This window comes from Bos indicus x Bos taurus, chromosome 17 (genome assembly GCF_003369695.1).
Source record: "Bos indicus x Bos taurus breed Angus x Brahman F1 hybrid chromosome 17, Bos_hybrid_MaternalHap_v2.0, whole genome shotgun sequence".
NCBI lineage: Eukaryota > Metazoa > Chordata > Mammalia > Artiodactyla > Bovidae > Bos > Bos indicus x Bos taurus.
This window is the reverse complement of record NC_040092.1, coordinates 27,616,224-27,633,173: the sequence shown is the minus strand read 5'-3', so window position 1 is coordinate 27,633,173 and position 16,950 is coordinate 27,616,224. Positions and strand designations below refer to the sequence as shown.

Here is a 16,950-nt window from a genome sequence, read left to right as displayed (position 1 = left end):
TCACCCCACCTGTTAATGGCCCAGCTCATCAATTCATCAAACACAAAGCCTAAGTCAGCATTAAACCCTCCCTCCTGTCCCAGTAGTCAGGGGAACACCTGCAGTGACCCAAAGGCACACCTCACTCGGCCTCTCCCCAACCACAGTGCCTCCCCCACGTCACTGCCAGTCTTCCTGATTCTACTGCCCAACTCCATCTATTCTCCCAAATGGAACAGCCCCTCAAAAAGATCTGTCCCATTGTGCACACGGGTGTGCAACACACACATGTATCACACGCACACACAGGTATCTGTGCACACACATCACCTACACTTATATATGACATAAATACACATGTATAGACCACTTGCACAACACATGTGCATATACATGTGTCAGGAGCCGCGTTAGGCATTGCTGACAAAATGAAGGCACAGCCCCAACCCCGTCTCCTCGTCCCACAGGCAGGGTCCCAGGATAAAGGAGTTAGGTCTTGTGATTCTGACTTGCTTTTTCCTTTCTTCGGTTGAGTTGGCTGGAAAGAATGTTAAGGTGCTTATTGTTCTTGAGAGGAGCATGAGAAGGCACAAAGCCTTCTGCAGTTGTGCCCAGAGAATAATCCATAAAGTTAACCATTGACGTTTGTTCAAGGATCTTTACAAAGAACGTTCCAGGATGAGCACGTAGACCGTAGCTTGAGGCCATGGGAAGGATTGTTATCTGAGACCTGTTTGTGAGAGAAATGTTAATGGCAAAGGAAGGTTGCTGAGTTTAGGGTTTAGGAATATTTAAGAATAGTTAGAAGCTAAAAGTTTAAGGAATGTTGTAGTGTTAGCATATTTTACTGTAGCTTGTAGGGATTAGGAATTTTAGAGATATTAATAGCTAGAAGCCTTTTTAGGAGATAGTGAGCTTAGGATACTAGGGGCAAGCAGGATTTAGAAAGATAAGAAATAAACTGAGGAATGTGGTATGCAGCCCATAGGTAAGCATGAGTTACAATGTAATCACAAGTAAACACAATTTTGAGAAAATTGCTGAAGCAGGAACTCTGTTTGAAGGGCAACAATGAGACAATAAATCTGGGTGAGGGGGAACTGAAAATGTTAAGCCTCTGACCTAATGCTTTTCAAAGTATAAAAGAGAACCTGGAACTTGAAATAAACATGCAGTCCCGCACCTTGAGTCAGAGGCTGCATCATTCTCCACTGATACCGCTCATCTCTTCAGGCCGATTCCCTGGCTGCTGGAGCTGGACTCTGGCACACACGGGTAAACACATACCACACAGCACAGGAATGCTTGCATCCCAGGGGACACACGTACCCACACAGGCCCAACACACACACACACCACTTCTCCATTTGAAAGCTCCTGGGTCTCCACTGGCACAGTAATCTTCAAAATTCTCCAAGCCAGGCTTCAACAGTATGTGAACCGTGAATTTCCAGATGTTCAAGTTGGATTTAGAAAAGGCAGAGGAATCATAGATCAAATTGGCAACATCCGTTGGATCATTGAAAAAGCAAGAGAGTTCCGGAAAAACATCTACTTCTTCATGCCAAAGCCTTTGACTGTGTGGATCACAACAAACTGTGGAAAATTCTTAAAGAGATGGGAATACCAGACCACCTGACCTGCCGCCTGAGAAATCTGTATGCAAGTCAAGAAGCAACAGTTAGAACTGGACATGGAACAACAGACTGGTTCTAGATCAGGAAAGAAGTATGTCAAGGCTGTATATTGTCACCCTGCTTATTTAACTTACATGCAGAGTATGTCATGAGAAATGCCAGTGTGGATGAAGCACAAGCTGGAATCAAGATTGCTGGGAGAAATATCAATAACCTCATGTATGCAGATGACACCACCCTTATGTCAGAAAACAAAGAACTAAAGAGCCTCTCGATGAAAGTGCAAGAGAAGAGTGAAAAAGTTGGCTTGAAACTCAACATTCAGAAAACTAAGATCATGGCGTCTAGTCCCATCACTTCATGGCAAATAGATTGGGAAACAATGGAAACAGTAACAGACTTTATTTTTGGAGGCTCTCATGTCACTGCAGATAGTGACTACAGCCATGAAATTAAAAGATGCTTGCTCCTTGGTAGAAAAGTTATGACCAACCTAGACAGCATATTAAAAAGCAGAGACATTACTTTGCCAACAAAGGTCCATCTAGTCAAAGCTGTGGTTTTTCCAGTGGTCATGTATGGATGTGAGAGTTGGACTGTAAAGAAAGCTGAGCACCGAAGAACTGATGCTTTTGAACTGTAGTGTTGGAGAAGACTCTTGAGAGTCCCTTGGACTGCAAGGAGATCCAACCAGTCCATTCTGAAGGGGATCAGCCCTGGGATTTCTTTGGATGGACTGAGGCTGAAGTTGAAACTCCAATACTTTGGCCACCTGATGAGAACTGACTCATTGGAAAAGACCTTAATTCTGGGAAAGACTGAAGGCAGGAGGAGAAGAGGATGACAGAGGATGAGATGGTTGGATGGCATCACCAACTCAATGGACATGAGTTTGCATAAGCTCCAGGAGTTGGTGTTGGACAGGGAAGCCTGGTGTGCTGCAGTCCATGGGGTCACAGAGAGTCAGACACAACTGAGCGACTGAACTGAAATGAACTTCTGCTGCTACTCAGCGACTGCCACCTCCTGACCCACTCTTCCTCGCTGACAGAACATCACTGTTCTTCTGCAGGGCACCACTTAAAAAGCATTCCCTGCCTCCCTTGCAGCTACAGAAGACCACATGACACACTTCTAGCCAATGAGGGGATGCAGTTGCTGGCAGGAAAGCTTGCTAAGGGAGAGGTTCAACAATGTGCCCCTTCCTTCTGCCCTCGGTCTTCCCACCCGGGTCTCATGCTCCTTCCCTGAGTGTGGAACATGCCAGGGATGGATGGATCCAGAGGAAAGCTATGTGCTGCAGGGGGCCAGGTGGACACACAGAAGGAACCCATGTTCTCTGGCGCTGGGGACTGCTGTGCATGGCCCAACAGTCACCCTGTTCTCTTCTTGTCTGTGCAGCTCTCTTGGCCACTGAGCCCCATCCTGCCAAGAGCGTCCCATCCACTCCAGCCTCCACCCACTAGCCGGCCCCTGATGTGCACTGACCAACCCACGTTTCTCACAGCTCAGGGTGGAGGCAGAGCCAGGCCTGTTGCTAACACAGCACATAACTGTCTCTCTCCATGAAAGACCCACAGAAAAGACTGAGGAAAAAAGTCAAAGAAGTATCTTAAGTGGGAATTCCCTGGTGTTCTGTGCTTAGGCCTCTGCAGGGGCCCAGGTTCAATCCCTGGTTGCGGAACTAAGAATCCCACATGCCCAGCGCCACAGCTCAAAAATCAATAGAAGTGACTAAGCCAAGTTTGTACATATTTAATAAGAAAATCGCTTCTTTAAAAAAATAAGTCTTTACATGCTCAGGTGTGTGTAGTCAACGTGTTGAGCTGAAAAAAGATTTGCAGCAGGTTCTCCCTGTGAGAAAACTCAGAAACACGCAGGTCTCAAGACCCTGAGGTGAAGAGGGCATGTGGGGGCTCTCCCATCTGGCGAAGGCACACAGCCAACAGCAGGCTGGCAGGTCCCGGCATGTGTCGTGGGCCACTTCCAAGACGCTCCCAGGGCCTCAGTCACTGTCCCCGACCCCGTCACTGCCTTCCAGGGAGCTGGGGGCCTGCAGAGCAACAGCACACAGGAGACAGCCGTGAAGAACCATGTCGTCCAGGGGCAGGCACTTCCTCCCGGGGTGGAGGTTGGGCTGCCCTGACCTGCCTGAGGCAGAGCTCACCCTGACTCTGTGTCTCTTAACTAGTTCAAGAACCTGTCTTAAGACTGGGAAAGCCAGGGGCTGGGAACAAGAAGGGAGGTCTTCACTGGGCTCCTTCAAACGCCCAGAGGCCACCACTGCAGAACCCTGGGAACATAAAACTGGGCCACTGTAAAGCTGGACAAGTACAAGCCCCTCAGCAGTATGTACAGATGGCAAATGGCCGGAGGCCTCTATTCACAGAATCAAGCAGAGGGCAAGCCTGGCCCCAGGTCATATCCGTACATGTGCTCAACTTGGCCTCATGGTGCTTGGGAAAACTGATAATCAACCATCAAAGGGTAGAAGCGCAACCCAAAGTATATAAATAAAAGGTAGAATATTTCACATAAAATCCTGGAATGCCAGTTTCTCTGGAAAAAAAACATAAGCTCTGACACACTTGACACAAAGAGTTGACTCATTGGAAAAGACTCTGATGCTGGGAGGGATTGGGGGCAGGAGGAGAAGGGGACGACAGAGGATGAGATGGCTGGATGGCATCACCAACTCGATGGACAGGAGTTTCAGTGAACTCCGGGAGTTGGTGATGGACAGGAAAGCCTGGTGTGCTGCGATTCATGGGTTCACAAAGAGTCGGACATGACTGAGTGACTGAACTGAACTGATACCACTTGGCTCCACTTCCACTGGCTGAACTGACCGCACCTGCCCCTTCGGGTGGAGCAAGAGCTCTCCTGTTGGCCACAGTCTCCACCAAGCCCTACTGCCTCCTGACAATGGATGCTACTTACCATCCGACCTGCACACCTGCTTTCTTTACACCTGGCCCACCTTGCTTACTTCCCTTCCCTGGATGCACCTGAGTTTACAAGCCCAGCTGTGGAGGAAAGACAGTGTCTTTCTGGATATCTAGAACATGGGAAGAAATCTCCCAGAGCTCCAGGTGGGAATCTCACCCTCTGACTGCCTGCTGGACCACCACAAGAGAACATGGGCTTTGGGGACCTCCCTCACTGCAGGGTAAAGAATTGAGAACTAAAGTTAAAATGTTAACTCTTAGCTCCAGCACCTTGAATCATGGATATTCTCCTTCTAACATAAGGTTGGTAGTTACATAACAGATGAGTCACACTTTGAGCCAGGGCCCTGGGAGGTACTTGACAGCAAGCCTGGCTCCCTTGCTCGCTGAGCAAAGTGGCCTGATTGGGAGATGGGCCAAAATGCAGGGTCTGCATCAGCCTGCATTCCCCCACAGATGGAAGGCAGCACCGTGGGCCTGGATAGGAACACCGCCCTAGGTGAGGAGAACGCCTCTGGGCTGCTCAGTGTCCTGGGTCCAAGCGATCCCACATTCTGGAGTCAGACACATGCATACTGACCAAGTGCATGAGCCAGAGAAGGACATCCTAGTGACACCTCCATCTCACACTTGGGAAGATGGGCCACTGAGTGTGCCCCTCAGCCGGGGTCACCAAGCGCAGAGCAGGTGAACCAGCCACCAGAACCTCTGCCCTGGCCTTGGCTCCTGCCGCTGCTGTTACCCTGGAGGAGTGACGCAGCTCTTGGCACCTAGGCTTGCTCATCTATAGAATGGGCACACTCAATGACAGGTGTGGACAAGCGCCTGGCTGAGCTCCTGGGAAGGCCGGCACCAGCCCCCACGGTCCCCGTGGTCCCCAGCCCCCAGCCCCACCTTGGTGCCTAGGCCAGCGGCAGCATGGGCAGTGGCGCTGAAGTCGTGCATAGGCAGGGTGCTCAGCCACTGGGCCATGGACCTCTCCTGGCGCTCAGTGCTAATGATCGTGGGGTAGATGTGCTGCTCCTTGAAGGCTGTGACCTCTGCCTCCTCCCGTGCCCAGTCCAGCGGCTCGTGTAGCCCGTCATGGCCGAAGCGCTGGTTGTACTTCTCGAAGTGCACTCGCTCCAGGACCAGCCCCAGCCCTGGAGCCTTGGGCACGTCCACCTTGGCCTCCCCCCAGCAGCGCTCCAGCACACTCTCAGGCGCGTAGCCCTTGACGATGGCCACCACTAGCCCCACCATCTTCCTGATCTGGTGCGTCATGAAGCTCTGGCCCTTGACCTTGATCACAGCGAACTCCATGCCCTCACGCACGAAGGGCTCCTCACAGAACATGTCGAGGATGTAGCGTCGGGCGCTGGGCTCGTGGGGCCCCTTCTGGGAGGTGAAGTTGTGGAAGTTGTGGGTGCCTTTGTAGCAGGCCAGGAGCCGGTTCACACGCCCCAGCGTCTCCGCGCTCAGTCGGTACGTCTCGTCCTGCGAGTCGTGGTCCTTGTGGGCGAAGGCAAACGTGGGCAGCATGTAGACGTAGGTCCTGGCGTCGCACTTGTTCTTGGAGTTGAAGCCGCCCGTGACCCTCTTCAGTCCTGGGGGCAGAGGAAGCAACGAGAACAAACTGATGACACCATGACCAGCTCTGAGTGCTGGCACCTCACCTCCCAAACCCAGATGAACCCGAGGGGGACCTGGCTCCACGTGCTAAACCCTCAGTCCACCAGACACTCCGTCTCAGAACCAAACCAACCAGTACAGCCAACTCTCAGGCATCTGTCAGAACCCAGAGTCGGCCAAAGTGCTGGGCATCCTGCTCTCGTCTCTAGGATCCCAGGGGGACCTGGCACAGTTGCCATGGAGACCAAAGCACCAGCCGGTGACCCTGACTTGGAACCCGTGGGTCAGAAGCCATTCTGCAGGTGAGGCCGGGGGCAGCAGTGTGATCAACAGCAAAAGCAGCTTAAAAAGCCCAGCAATAGGAAAGCCATCAGTGGCTCCTGAACATCTGCAGGATGAAATGAGAGGCAGGCCTGCAGGGCAGGTGGCACGTCACCTGGACCGGGGGCCTCATGGCTGAGGGCTCACTGTACTGGCAGGAGCTCCAAAAATATTTAACCGTTAAGTGGAAGAAAAAAAAAAGTAAAATGGGGCTTCCCTGGTGGTACAGTGGATAAAAATCCATCTGCCAGTGCAGGGGACATGGGTTCGATCCCTGGTCTGGAAAGATCCCACATGTTTCGGGACAACTAAGCTCGTGCACCACAACTACTGAGTCTGCGCACCTAGAGCCTGTGCCCTCAACGAAAGAATCCACCGCAATGAGAAGCCCGTGCACTGCAATTAAGAGCATAGTCCCCACCTGCCGCAACTAGCAAGAGCCCTCGCAGCAATGAAGACCCAGAGCCACAACACAACAAAAAAAGAAAATATAAAGAAAGAAAAGCAAAATGGAGAACTACAGGAAGGGGGATTCTTTTTGTGATAGGAATACACATATAGAGATTATGTCCATATTTGTACAGAAAATTTCTACAAGCATGGCGAGAACTGTTGGTGGGGATGGCTTCTGGGAGCTGGGGACCAGAAGTCCCCCGTGGCCTGGATGCTCCCTGCTGCATGGCTGTCCTCACGCTGAAGGCACAACCAGGTTGCAAGGAGTCAGCCTCACAAGGAGCCTGGCTTAAAGGCCAACTTTGGCTTCATATTTCAAGGGGTGATTCGATGCCTCCCCACCCCGACAGCCCTCCACAGCAGCCAGCGCCTCCAGGCTGCCCCTGCCTCTCCGCTCACCACTGCCAGTTCAAGGCTGCACCTTCCCTGTGCTCGCCACCATCTGTTTCTGCTGTTATGTTTGACTTGGGGTAATCTTATTTTTGTTTTTTGTCTTGCTTTAAGAATTCATCTTGGTCGACACTGAGCATCACAAATATGCTTTAGCATGTAATTTCCGTTGTGTGGAACATAATCTCCAAGAGGCTGGGGGAGGCTGGCAGTCGACCAGACAGCTGGGCTGTTAATGGTTGTGTTGTGTCACGTTATAGAAGCAGTATAAACAGCTGCGATTGTGCATAGGGTTTGGTATTGTTTTAGCAAAACTGGGGAACAACCCATGACGAATATTAGAATATTCCCTGGGGAAATGACTGTTAAGAAGCGTCAAATGGGACTTAGGAGGAGGTTTTCAAGAGGGATTACCCTACCAGGGAGAGAAAGACCACAGTGTAATAAAAACAAAACTATATTATACTAAAAGTAAATTCAGGCTTCCCTGGAAACTCAATGGTAAAGAATCCGCCTGCCAATGCAGGAGATGCAGGTTTGATCCCTGGATCAGGAAGATCCCCTGGAGAAGGAAATGGTAACCCACTCCAGTATTCTTACCCAGGAAATACCATGGACAGATCAGCCTGGTGGGCTACAGTCCACGACTTCTGTGGCCCTCTGGCCCTCTGCAGAAAAAAGTTTGCCAACTCTTGCTTTAAATTTAAACCCCAAAGCAATCACTTAAAAAAAAAAAAAAACTATAGCAAGTCATAGCATTAACTAACCAAACTGCTCCTTTCTCCAGGGGATATCCAGGTATCAAACTCAGGTCTCCCACATTGCAGGCAGATTCTTAAGCTGAGCCACCAGGGAAGCCCAAAGTGATAATTAAAAGCAATTATAAGAAACATCAATTAATCCAAAAGGAGGGAGAAACAGAGGAGGGGAACAAAGTAACAGATGGGACAGAGAGAAACAGGAAGCAAGAAGATCTTCACCCAGCCATCCCAGCACACATTATGATAATTATTAACACCAATGGCACATATACGCCACCTAAAAGGCAGAGTCAGACTTGATTAAAAAAAAAGAAAAGGACCTAGAAATCCCATTATCAGGCCTATTACAAAAGGGAATAATTGCCCCTGTTTTAATTTGATCAAATCCAGATTTTCATACCCAAGCATTTGGTTAAAACAAGGCACATGTAGTGCCAAAGTGCTGCACCGATGGCCTGAGTCTGTCTGTCTGGCTGTGTCCCTTCCTGAAGGAGACTCGAGTCCTGAATCCTTTTCTATAACTGACGTACAGCCACTGCAACCAACCGCTAAGGACCTGCTCTATTGTCTTATCTCCACAATAGAGAAACTCAGCGAGAGAAGGAATTGCATGTCCCTTCTCTCTTGGGACCGGCCACCACCTGGTGCACAGCCCCAGGGACACATGGCTTACCCAGAATCCGAATGTGAGACGGAAGGTGGCTGTTGATCTTTTCTAAAATGTCATCAATCAGCCACACCTTCAGGGACACGACCTGGCCGGCCGCAGACACGCCCTGCAAAGGAAGCAGACGTGGGAGGGCCAGCTGGGCCTTGCACTTGGAGCACGACGCTCGGCACGCTGGTCTCTTCAGCAGAAGGACCACGCACACGCTGCGTCTTTCCACGGAGGAATTCTGCTTCTAGAAATGCATCTGAAGGGAATAATCAGAGACGAGAACAGTGCTCTGTATACCAAGGGAGCGAATGCTGTGCCACTCATAAAACATTACAAGTGAACTTTGAAGCTCAACAAAACATAAAGCTAGGGAACAAATCTATGACATCCTGCAGATAGGAGATAAAGTCCCACCTTGGATGTGATTCTCCAGGACTTAGGAAAAAAAGAAAATGCAAGTTAGATGACAGAACTCCAGGGCAGAGCAAGGAAGAGGTCACTATCTGAGTTGCAACAGCAGGAATCCTTTGGGGATGGGGCGCTGGTTACACAACTGATCGAGCTCTGTGCTCAGGATGAATGCAGTAACCATTTGTATATTATACCTCTGTGGCCACATGGTCCTGCTTGTATCATGAGCCTGAGATGGTTGGCCCTAAGGCAGATGTCGTGGCCACTGCGCCACCCGCAGGAGCAGCCAAAGAGAAAGCACAGGCAGAGAGGACACCAGGGCCTGCGGCCCCAAGCACCTAGGTCCAGCCACACCTGGGCCGGAAATGCCCCGGCTTCTTGGTCGCACGAGGCAAAAAATTTCTTTCCACTTAGACTCGCTTGATCTGTGCATCTGTCATTTGTGACCAAGAGAACCTTGAGAGAGAGAGACACTAAGAGGGAAAGTGGGACAAGGACAAACAGAAAGCACAAACAGGCGGCTTCGGTGCTGCTCGCACCTGCCGGGGACTTGGGGACAGCACCTACCTTGTCCGTCCGAGCGCAGCGCTGGAAAGACATCTTCCGCATGTCCTCCCCGTGATTCTCAGGAATACAGCCCGAGCGGACCAGGGCCGACACCAGGTCATCTTCGATGGTCTTGAATTTCGAGGACCCAACATTCCTCTGAGGAAAAGAGAAGAAAAATTGTTTTTTACTCAGTCACGACCCACAAAAAGGGGCCCTGGGCTGGGGCCGGTCCAGGGAGGGACGTGTGTGGTTTGCCCGCACCTGGCAAGTGGGGACCACACCTGTGGACGTGGAGAGACCCTGCAGCTCGTCCCCCGACCTATGAGAAGTAGGAAAGCCACCTGTGGGTCCCCACAGTCCTAGAAATTTCCAACCCTGGGCAGCCAACATTGGCCTCACCTGAGACAACATTTCCCCCTACCTAGTCAGATATTAAAAGACGCTTGCTCCTTGGAAAAAAAGCTATGATAAATCTAGACAGCGTATTAAAAAGCAGAGGTATCACTTTGCCAACAAAGGTCCAAAAGCTATGGCTTTTCCAGTAGTCAGGTACGGATATGAGAGCTGGACCATAAGAAGGCTAAGCTCCAAAGAACTGATGCTTTTGAACTGTGATGCTGGAGAAGACTGTTTTTTCAACTTTATAATTTCCTATGGGTTTAGTTTGTGAATAAAAAAGAAAAATGAACAAAGCGTTCACAGTAATTATCAAGGCAAAGTCAACTCTAACACGGTTTCTCTGTAACGTCGTGAGCGTGTCAGCAACACCACCAGGCCAGCACGCAGTTGATGACATCACCCCTGCAGCTGCTACTGTCACCAGAAGTCCTCAAGTTGCAGGGTCAGTGCCTGGGGCCCCAGCTCCTCACCAGCTGCAGCTCTCTCTTCTGGAGCTGAGCAGGGGGGGCAAGTGGTAGGACCCCAGGAGACCCCAGTCTGCACTCCACACACCCGCTGGGCTCGTGGGTCCAGGGCTGCCCCCTGGGGTTAAGGGCGTGCGCAATACTGCTGTGGTGGGGAGGGGGCAACCCCACCAGGGCTGGGTGGAGAAGACTCTTGAGAGTCCCTTGGACAGCAAGAAGATCAAACCAGTCAACCTAAAGGAAATCAGTCCTGAATATTCTTTGGAAACTGAAGCTCCAACACTTTGGCTACCTGATGCAAAGAGCCAGCTCACTGGAAAAGACCCTGATGCTGGGAAAGATTGAGGGCAGGAGGAGAAGGGGACGACAGAGGATGAGATGGTTGGATAGCATCCCCCCAACTCAGTGGATGTGAGCAAATTCCAGGAGATAGTGAAGGACAGGGGAGCCTGGTGTGCTGCAGTCCATGGGTCACAAAGAGTCAGACACGACTGAATAACAAGTCAGAGACCAGCACCCTCCTGCTGAAGACCCATCTGTCTGCAGCACCTGGCCAAAGAGGGACTCCTCTCCCTCATCACCCTGGGAATCCCCTCCCCCAGCACCCCAGGGTCCCCCCGCCCCTCAGGTCCTGAGCATGCCCTCCTGCATCACTACAGGGAGGCAGGCCCCTCGCTAAAGAAGGAAGCCACCCCAGGGTACTACCAGCATCTAGTGGGTGCGGATGGGAATGTGAGTGGGTGAGGGATGCGGTGTAACCCCAGCCCAGTCCTGCAGGATCCCGTGACATTGATGAGATCACCAACCTGACATTCTCCAAGAAAACCTTTGACAAGGAAGGGACACAGTCCTACACGCACTTCACCAAGGCTCATCACAGTGGGAAGATTCTTCCCAAAGTTCACCTTACAGTCTCCACGGCACCATAAGCCAGTCACTCAGCAAGAAGCTGTAAATGCTCCTCCAGCGATGGGCATGGGTATTAGGAAACAGGGGTAACAACCCTTCCACACATCCCGACGTGCCCTATCACCATGTGAGCTACCGTCACTCCCCACCCTTCATTCATTCCCCTGATGACGAAACTGAGGCCAACTGGGTATGATGAGACATGGGCAAAATTCTCAAGTCGGTGATAAGGCAACAACACATGTGATCAAAGTCACCCTCAAAAAAGCATTTAAATAACCACAAAGAGCAGCGGAGGTGGTCAGCCTGTTCCACTAAGTGGGACTGAAGCACTGTTTTCACCCACTGTCACAATCTACCAGTGGTCATCAAACTGGGTTCATGGGTGCCACCTTATAAAGAAAATAATGAAATAGGAAATGAAGTAGCTCATTACTACTGTTATTCACAGTGAAGGCTACCACAGCGCTTGGTAAGGTTGGGCATCGTTTTCTTAAACTTCTGCTTCAGTTAGATACTTTACACAGCAATGAATTACTCCCTGGGAGCCAAGCTTAAAGAAGTTTACAGAACAAGAAACCAAAGTGTAAGAGCCACAGAGCTGACCACAAGGAACAAGAAGAAAACCCACGTGCATCTGTCAGGACACCCAGACCCTTCTGCCTTCCAGGAAAGGACTGCCTGGTGGGGCCGGGCAGGGAATTCTCATGCGCCCATGCACCTGCAAACTGTCACCTTCACGACTCTGACAAAGAGAAACAGCAGCCTCTTCTGAGCATCCCTGGCACTGTCCCAATCCTAGCGAGCAGCATCATTCAGCCTAATAATGACTCTTCATGCCAGGACTGTGATCTTAAAGAAGAGGAAGCGAGAGAGCTCCAGTCACTTGCCTGAGGCCACAGTGCTTGGTCATCAGCAGGCCTAGGACCTTAATCACCTTAGGAGGCTCGTGAACACCCCCTACAAGCATCCAAGCAATGTACAGATGACACAGGTCTCAAGCTGCTTCCATTTGAATCTTACTTGATGGGAACCACCCAATAGAACAGGTGAAGAATGAGACCTCCCTTTCTGCCATCTCCTGAGATGGCTCACAGGGCAACTGTCACTCTTGAGGTCCCCGCCCCAAGCACATGGTGGCCTTGAGAGGTCAGAGCTGTCCAGGCCCCTCGGGGCACCCGCACCTGCATGCCGTGGTAGCCCTTCCCAGAATAAGCCATGAGCAGCACGATCTTCCGCTTGGGCAGCTTCCTCTGCTGCTCCCCATCCTCGCTGCTCTTGAGCTTCTTGGCCTGCTGCTCTGTTTCCTCCCAGATCCTGGTGGGGCCCTGCCAGCCACTCCGGGCCTTCTTGTCCTGCTCCTGTTTGGCTCCCACCGGGATGGGGGCCTCCCCGTTCCCAGCCATTGGGTGCAAACTGAAAAGACACGGTGCGGGGTAGGGTGCGGGGCGGTGAGCAACAAAGAAGGAAACAGTGAAAGAGTGCCGGTGGCAGCATGGGCCGGTAAACACCCTGGACTGACCACCGCGGCGTCCAAACCCCAGCTGGGCGCTAACTGGAGATCTTGCCCAACCACTAACTTGGCCTCGTTTCACTGTCCGAAAAACGGAGCAGTGACAGCACTTAACGCGACCAGGGCTTGGTGCTCGCCGGGCATGCAGTCGGGTTCAGTGGGGGTCAGCGTGCTACCCCAGGGTCACAGACAAGTGCACCGTCATTACCAGAGGAGGCGCGGTCCCAGGTGCGGGGTCCACGGTCCGCAGGCTCTCCTCAGGGCCCAGGCCGCCGCCCGCAGGCCGGGGAGCCCCATGCAGTGCCGGGAGTGGCGGGGGTGAGGGGGCACGCGCCCGACCCCTGACCTCACCCGGGACGCACCCTCCCAGGCCCTTTAGATCCCTGACCTCCCCGGGGCCCCTACACACCAGCCCGCCCCTCCCCAACTCCCCGCGCCCCCGCCACAACCCGCCATGCTCCAGCCCCGCCCCTTCTGAACTCTAACCTTCCTGGGACCCTCTCCCGCTCCAGCCCCGCCCGCGGATAACCTCAGACGTCCCTGACCCCCAGGCTGACCTCTGACCTCCCTAGTCCCTCCTGCTACCCCTTCGTCCTCTCGCCCCACCCAGCTGGCTCTCCCTCGGGAGTCGGGGAGACCCCGGCCACCCACGCCGGGACCAGCGGGGCGCGCCCTGACCCGGCCCCACTCACGGAGCCGCGGACTGAGCGCGAACCTGACCACGTGGGCGAAGGCGGAAGTAGAGAGCACTGCCGGACGGCGGCCGGACGTGGACAAAAGTCCTTCTGGGCGAGGCGGGCCGAGGTGGCTTGGGGCGGACCTTGGTGTCGGGGGCGGGACTGGGCGGTATTGGGCGGTATTGGGCGTGGTTTAGGGGCGGGACCTGGTGCCGGGAGCCGGGTTCCCGGCCGCCGCCGCAGCCGCCGCAGACTCCCGGCCGGTTCGCGGCACTGTGAATGCACCATTTTAGAGAGAACGAATCATCCTCGCAGCAAACGCTCCCAGGCCCTGCTCCGTGTTACATGTGTCAGTTCATTCAGTCCTTTCACCCACCCTAGGGAGCAAGCACCATAGGATCTCCTCGTTACTGAAGAGGAACCCGAGGGACAAAGAGGCTGAGCCCCTTGCCTGAAGTTTCACAGCAGCAAGCCCTGGCATGTGGAATGAGAGCCTGTCTTTCAACAGCGTGCAGACCAGCGCCTTCCCACAAACCTGTCCTAAAAATGCACTTGCCATGTGCCACGTGCTGTTCTAGTGGCTCGGATGCATGTTAGCTTATTCAAACCTCATGAAACATTGAGCAAAGTTTTCTTGTCCCCGTTTTACACCCAGAGGCCCCGAAATGCCAGGGAGAGAGTGAGTCATGCTGAGGCTCCAGGGAGTGATGACCTCCCGGGAACTGGTGGAAGACAGTTGGGAAACTCATCCATGCGTGGGGTTTGGAAGACTATGGGTGGGTGGAATGAGCAACAGAACCCACAGAAGGTGGAAGGAAGTGCTGCTGAAGGCAGGGTACTCATATCTCCCTGAGTGGGTCATTTGGTCAGCAGCTATGTACTGAGCACCTGCTAGGTTCCCGGTGCCTCCAGAGGCTGGAATAGATGAGGAGCAGAACCCCTGTCCACAGAAAGCTTCCATTCCTGGGGGGACAGGTCATAACAAACCAACAGTCAGAGAGTGTGATCAAGTAGTAAATGCTGAGTGAAGAATGACTCAGAAGTACTGACGCATGCTACAGTCAGGGGTACCCGAGAATATGGTCAGCGGGAGAAGCCACTCCGGGCCTTCTTATCCTGCTCCTGCTTGGTCCCCATGGACATGGGGGCCTCCACATGCAAAAGGCCACATCATGCGTGGCTCCACGTGCGGTTGATCCTTTAACAATGCAGGGTTGAGTGTGCAGCTCCACTTATATAGGGTTTGTGTCACTAAATCCCAACTGCAGTACAACTCAGTCTGCCAGTGGTTGAATCCACGGATGTGTAACCATGGATACAGAGAGCCAACTGTCCAGTTATATGTGGATTTTCAAACTGCTTGAGGGGTCTGTGACCCTAACCACCACGTTGTTCATGGGTCAACTCTACATGAAATGTCCAGAACAAACAAATCCACAAAGAAAGAAAGAAAGAAAGTAGATCTGTGACTGCTGCCAAGGATTCTTTTGTGCATCAAACTCTACTCAGCCTCCTCCTCTGCACACAAGTCAGACCTGGTTGGACAAGAGCTCAGGCAGATGGGAGGGGACAGCTGACCTGTGTTAAACAACCCCCCACCCCACAGCTCCAGGACAGCCCATCCCTCTGGGGGAAGGGAAGGAAGAGCGGCACCAGGGCTCCAGGCATGAGTAAAGGTCAAGGTTATGTGTGGTCTTAGGAACTCAAGTGGCTAAGCGGCCTTGAGAAGCAGCAGGGCGCTTTCACACAGAGCCCCCCTCACCCCTTACCATAGACAGAGACCCATTATCAGGGGCTGGTTCTTTCCCGCTCTCAGCCTCTGCAGCTCCAGAGGTGTGGGCCCCGCTCTGGCACTTGCAGATGGACACAAGGGCCCAGGCTGAGCTGCTCCTGTGAGTGCATGACCTGGGCAACTGTGATGGCTGAAATGGCAGAGGAACTAGAGCTGCTGAGGAGAGCTGTTGAAATTCAGTGATGGGGACTTTGGGTTGTGTCCTGGAGATCAGTCAGCCTCTCCCTGCCCGAGTGAACCAAGAAGCCCACTCTGCTGCAATGGAAACCCCGGGCAGGGTGAAGTCAGTCTCAGGGGCAGGTCCAAGACCCTGAGTTGTGCCTGGGGGCAGGGGGCCTGAGTTAACAGGTGGGGACCATAGAAGCCTGGGGCCCTGCTCTCAGGTCCTGCATCAGGTGAGACAGAATGAAAGGAAAAGGCCACAGAGGCGGCTTCCTGCAAACCGGCCATGGCAGCGCCAAGCATGCCTGCTCTCTCATCGATGCCAGCAGCTCTGATCTCGCCATCTCTGACCTATGTCAGAGTACACATTGAAGCCTGTGAGGTTGGGATAGGTGCCCAGGGGACAGTTTGAAGTGGGACAGGCCCCTGAGTTGGGCCTCCTGGCTGAGGGTCCCTGTGAGCATGCCAGGAACGTGCAATGCAAGGTCTACAGAAAGAAAGCCAGTCCCTCCTGTGTGCTTGCTGCACCCCCAGGCCTAGCCAATTCTCCTGGGCCCTCTTTACTGTCAGGCTCCTGCACAGGGATATTTATAGCAGCTTCACCTATAAATACTGACACTGAGAAGCCAGAGGACATCCTTTGGTAGGTGAACAGATAAATAAACTTGGTACCTCTAGACGGTATCATTCAGCACTGAAAAGAAATGAGCCATCAAGCCATGAAAAGACATGAAGAAGCCACTCTGAATTAACTGCACACTGTATGATTCCAGCATTCTGGAAGAGGCAAAATTATGGAGACAGTAAAGGGACAGGGATTGACATTGGTGGAATGAACAAGGGCAGTGAAATGATACTGAAATGGTACATCACTTTACACGTGTCCAAACCCACAGCATGTGCACCGAGAGCGAATCACAACATAAACCGTGGACTCTGGGTGATGACGTGTTGGTGCCGGTTCAACAATGGTTAACAGATGAATCCCACCGGTGCAAGTTATTAATGGGGCAGTGAAGGGGGCAAAGCAGGAGAGGGAGAAGTATGTGCGAGTTCTCTGTACTTCCTGCACAATGTTTCTGTGAACCTGAAACTGCTGAAATGAAGTTTATTAAAGTGACAACAAAACGCCATGGTTGTCTTAATGCTCTTTTGGCGTTTGTAACATACGGGGGAGCCCCACAGAACGGAAGGGGCTGCCTCTCTGCCAGCACGACCCTTCCTGTCTACAGAGGAGGGAGCACGCGCTCCAGGAAGCCAGACTGGAGCAGCCCTGCTGGGACCCGACCTTTTGGGGCCCCACCTTCCACTTCCTC

The 16,950-nt window shown here is 52.5% G+C and overlaps 1 protein-coding gene across 3 annotated transcripts; it reads right to left on the bottom strand.

Moving 5' to 3' along the window:
* Positions 1–3,355: 3,355 nt before the first annotated feature.
* On the bottom strand, positions 3,356–13,778 carry PUS1 (pseudouridine synthase 1). 3 transcript variants are annotated; one of them, XM_027567090.1, is made up of 6 exons: positions 13,696–13,778; positions 12,675–12,906; positions 9,737–9,874; positions 8,774–8,876; positions 5,459–6,150; positions 3,356–3,669 (listed from the first exon to the last, which is right to left on the bottom strand). In XM_027567090.1, the coding sequence occupies exons 2-6, from the start codon at positions 12,894–12,896 to the stop codon at positions 3,622–3,624; spliced, it is 1,203 nt and encodes a 400-aa protein (XP_027422891.1). In that variant the 5' UTR covers positions 12,897–12,906; positions 13,696–13,778; the 3' UTR covers positions 3,356–3,621. The 3 variants fall into 3 exon arrangements, with proteins under 3 accessions (XP_027422891.1, XP_027422889.1, XP_027422890.1); XM_027567088.1 differs by having other exon boundaries at positions 13,212–13,749; XM_027567089.1 differs by having other exon boundaries at positions 13,561–13,739.
* Between the last annotated feature and the right edge of the window lie 3,172 nt (positions 13,779–16,950).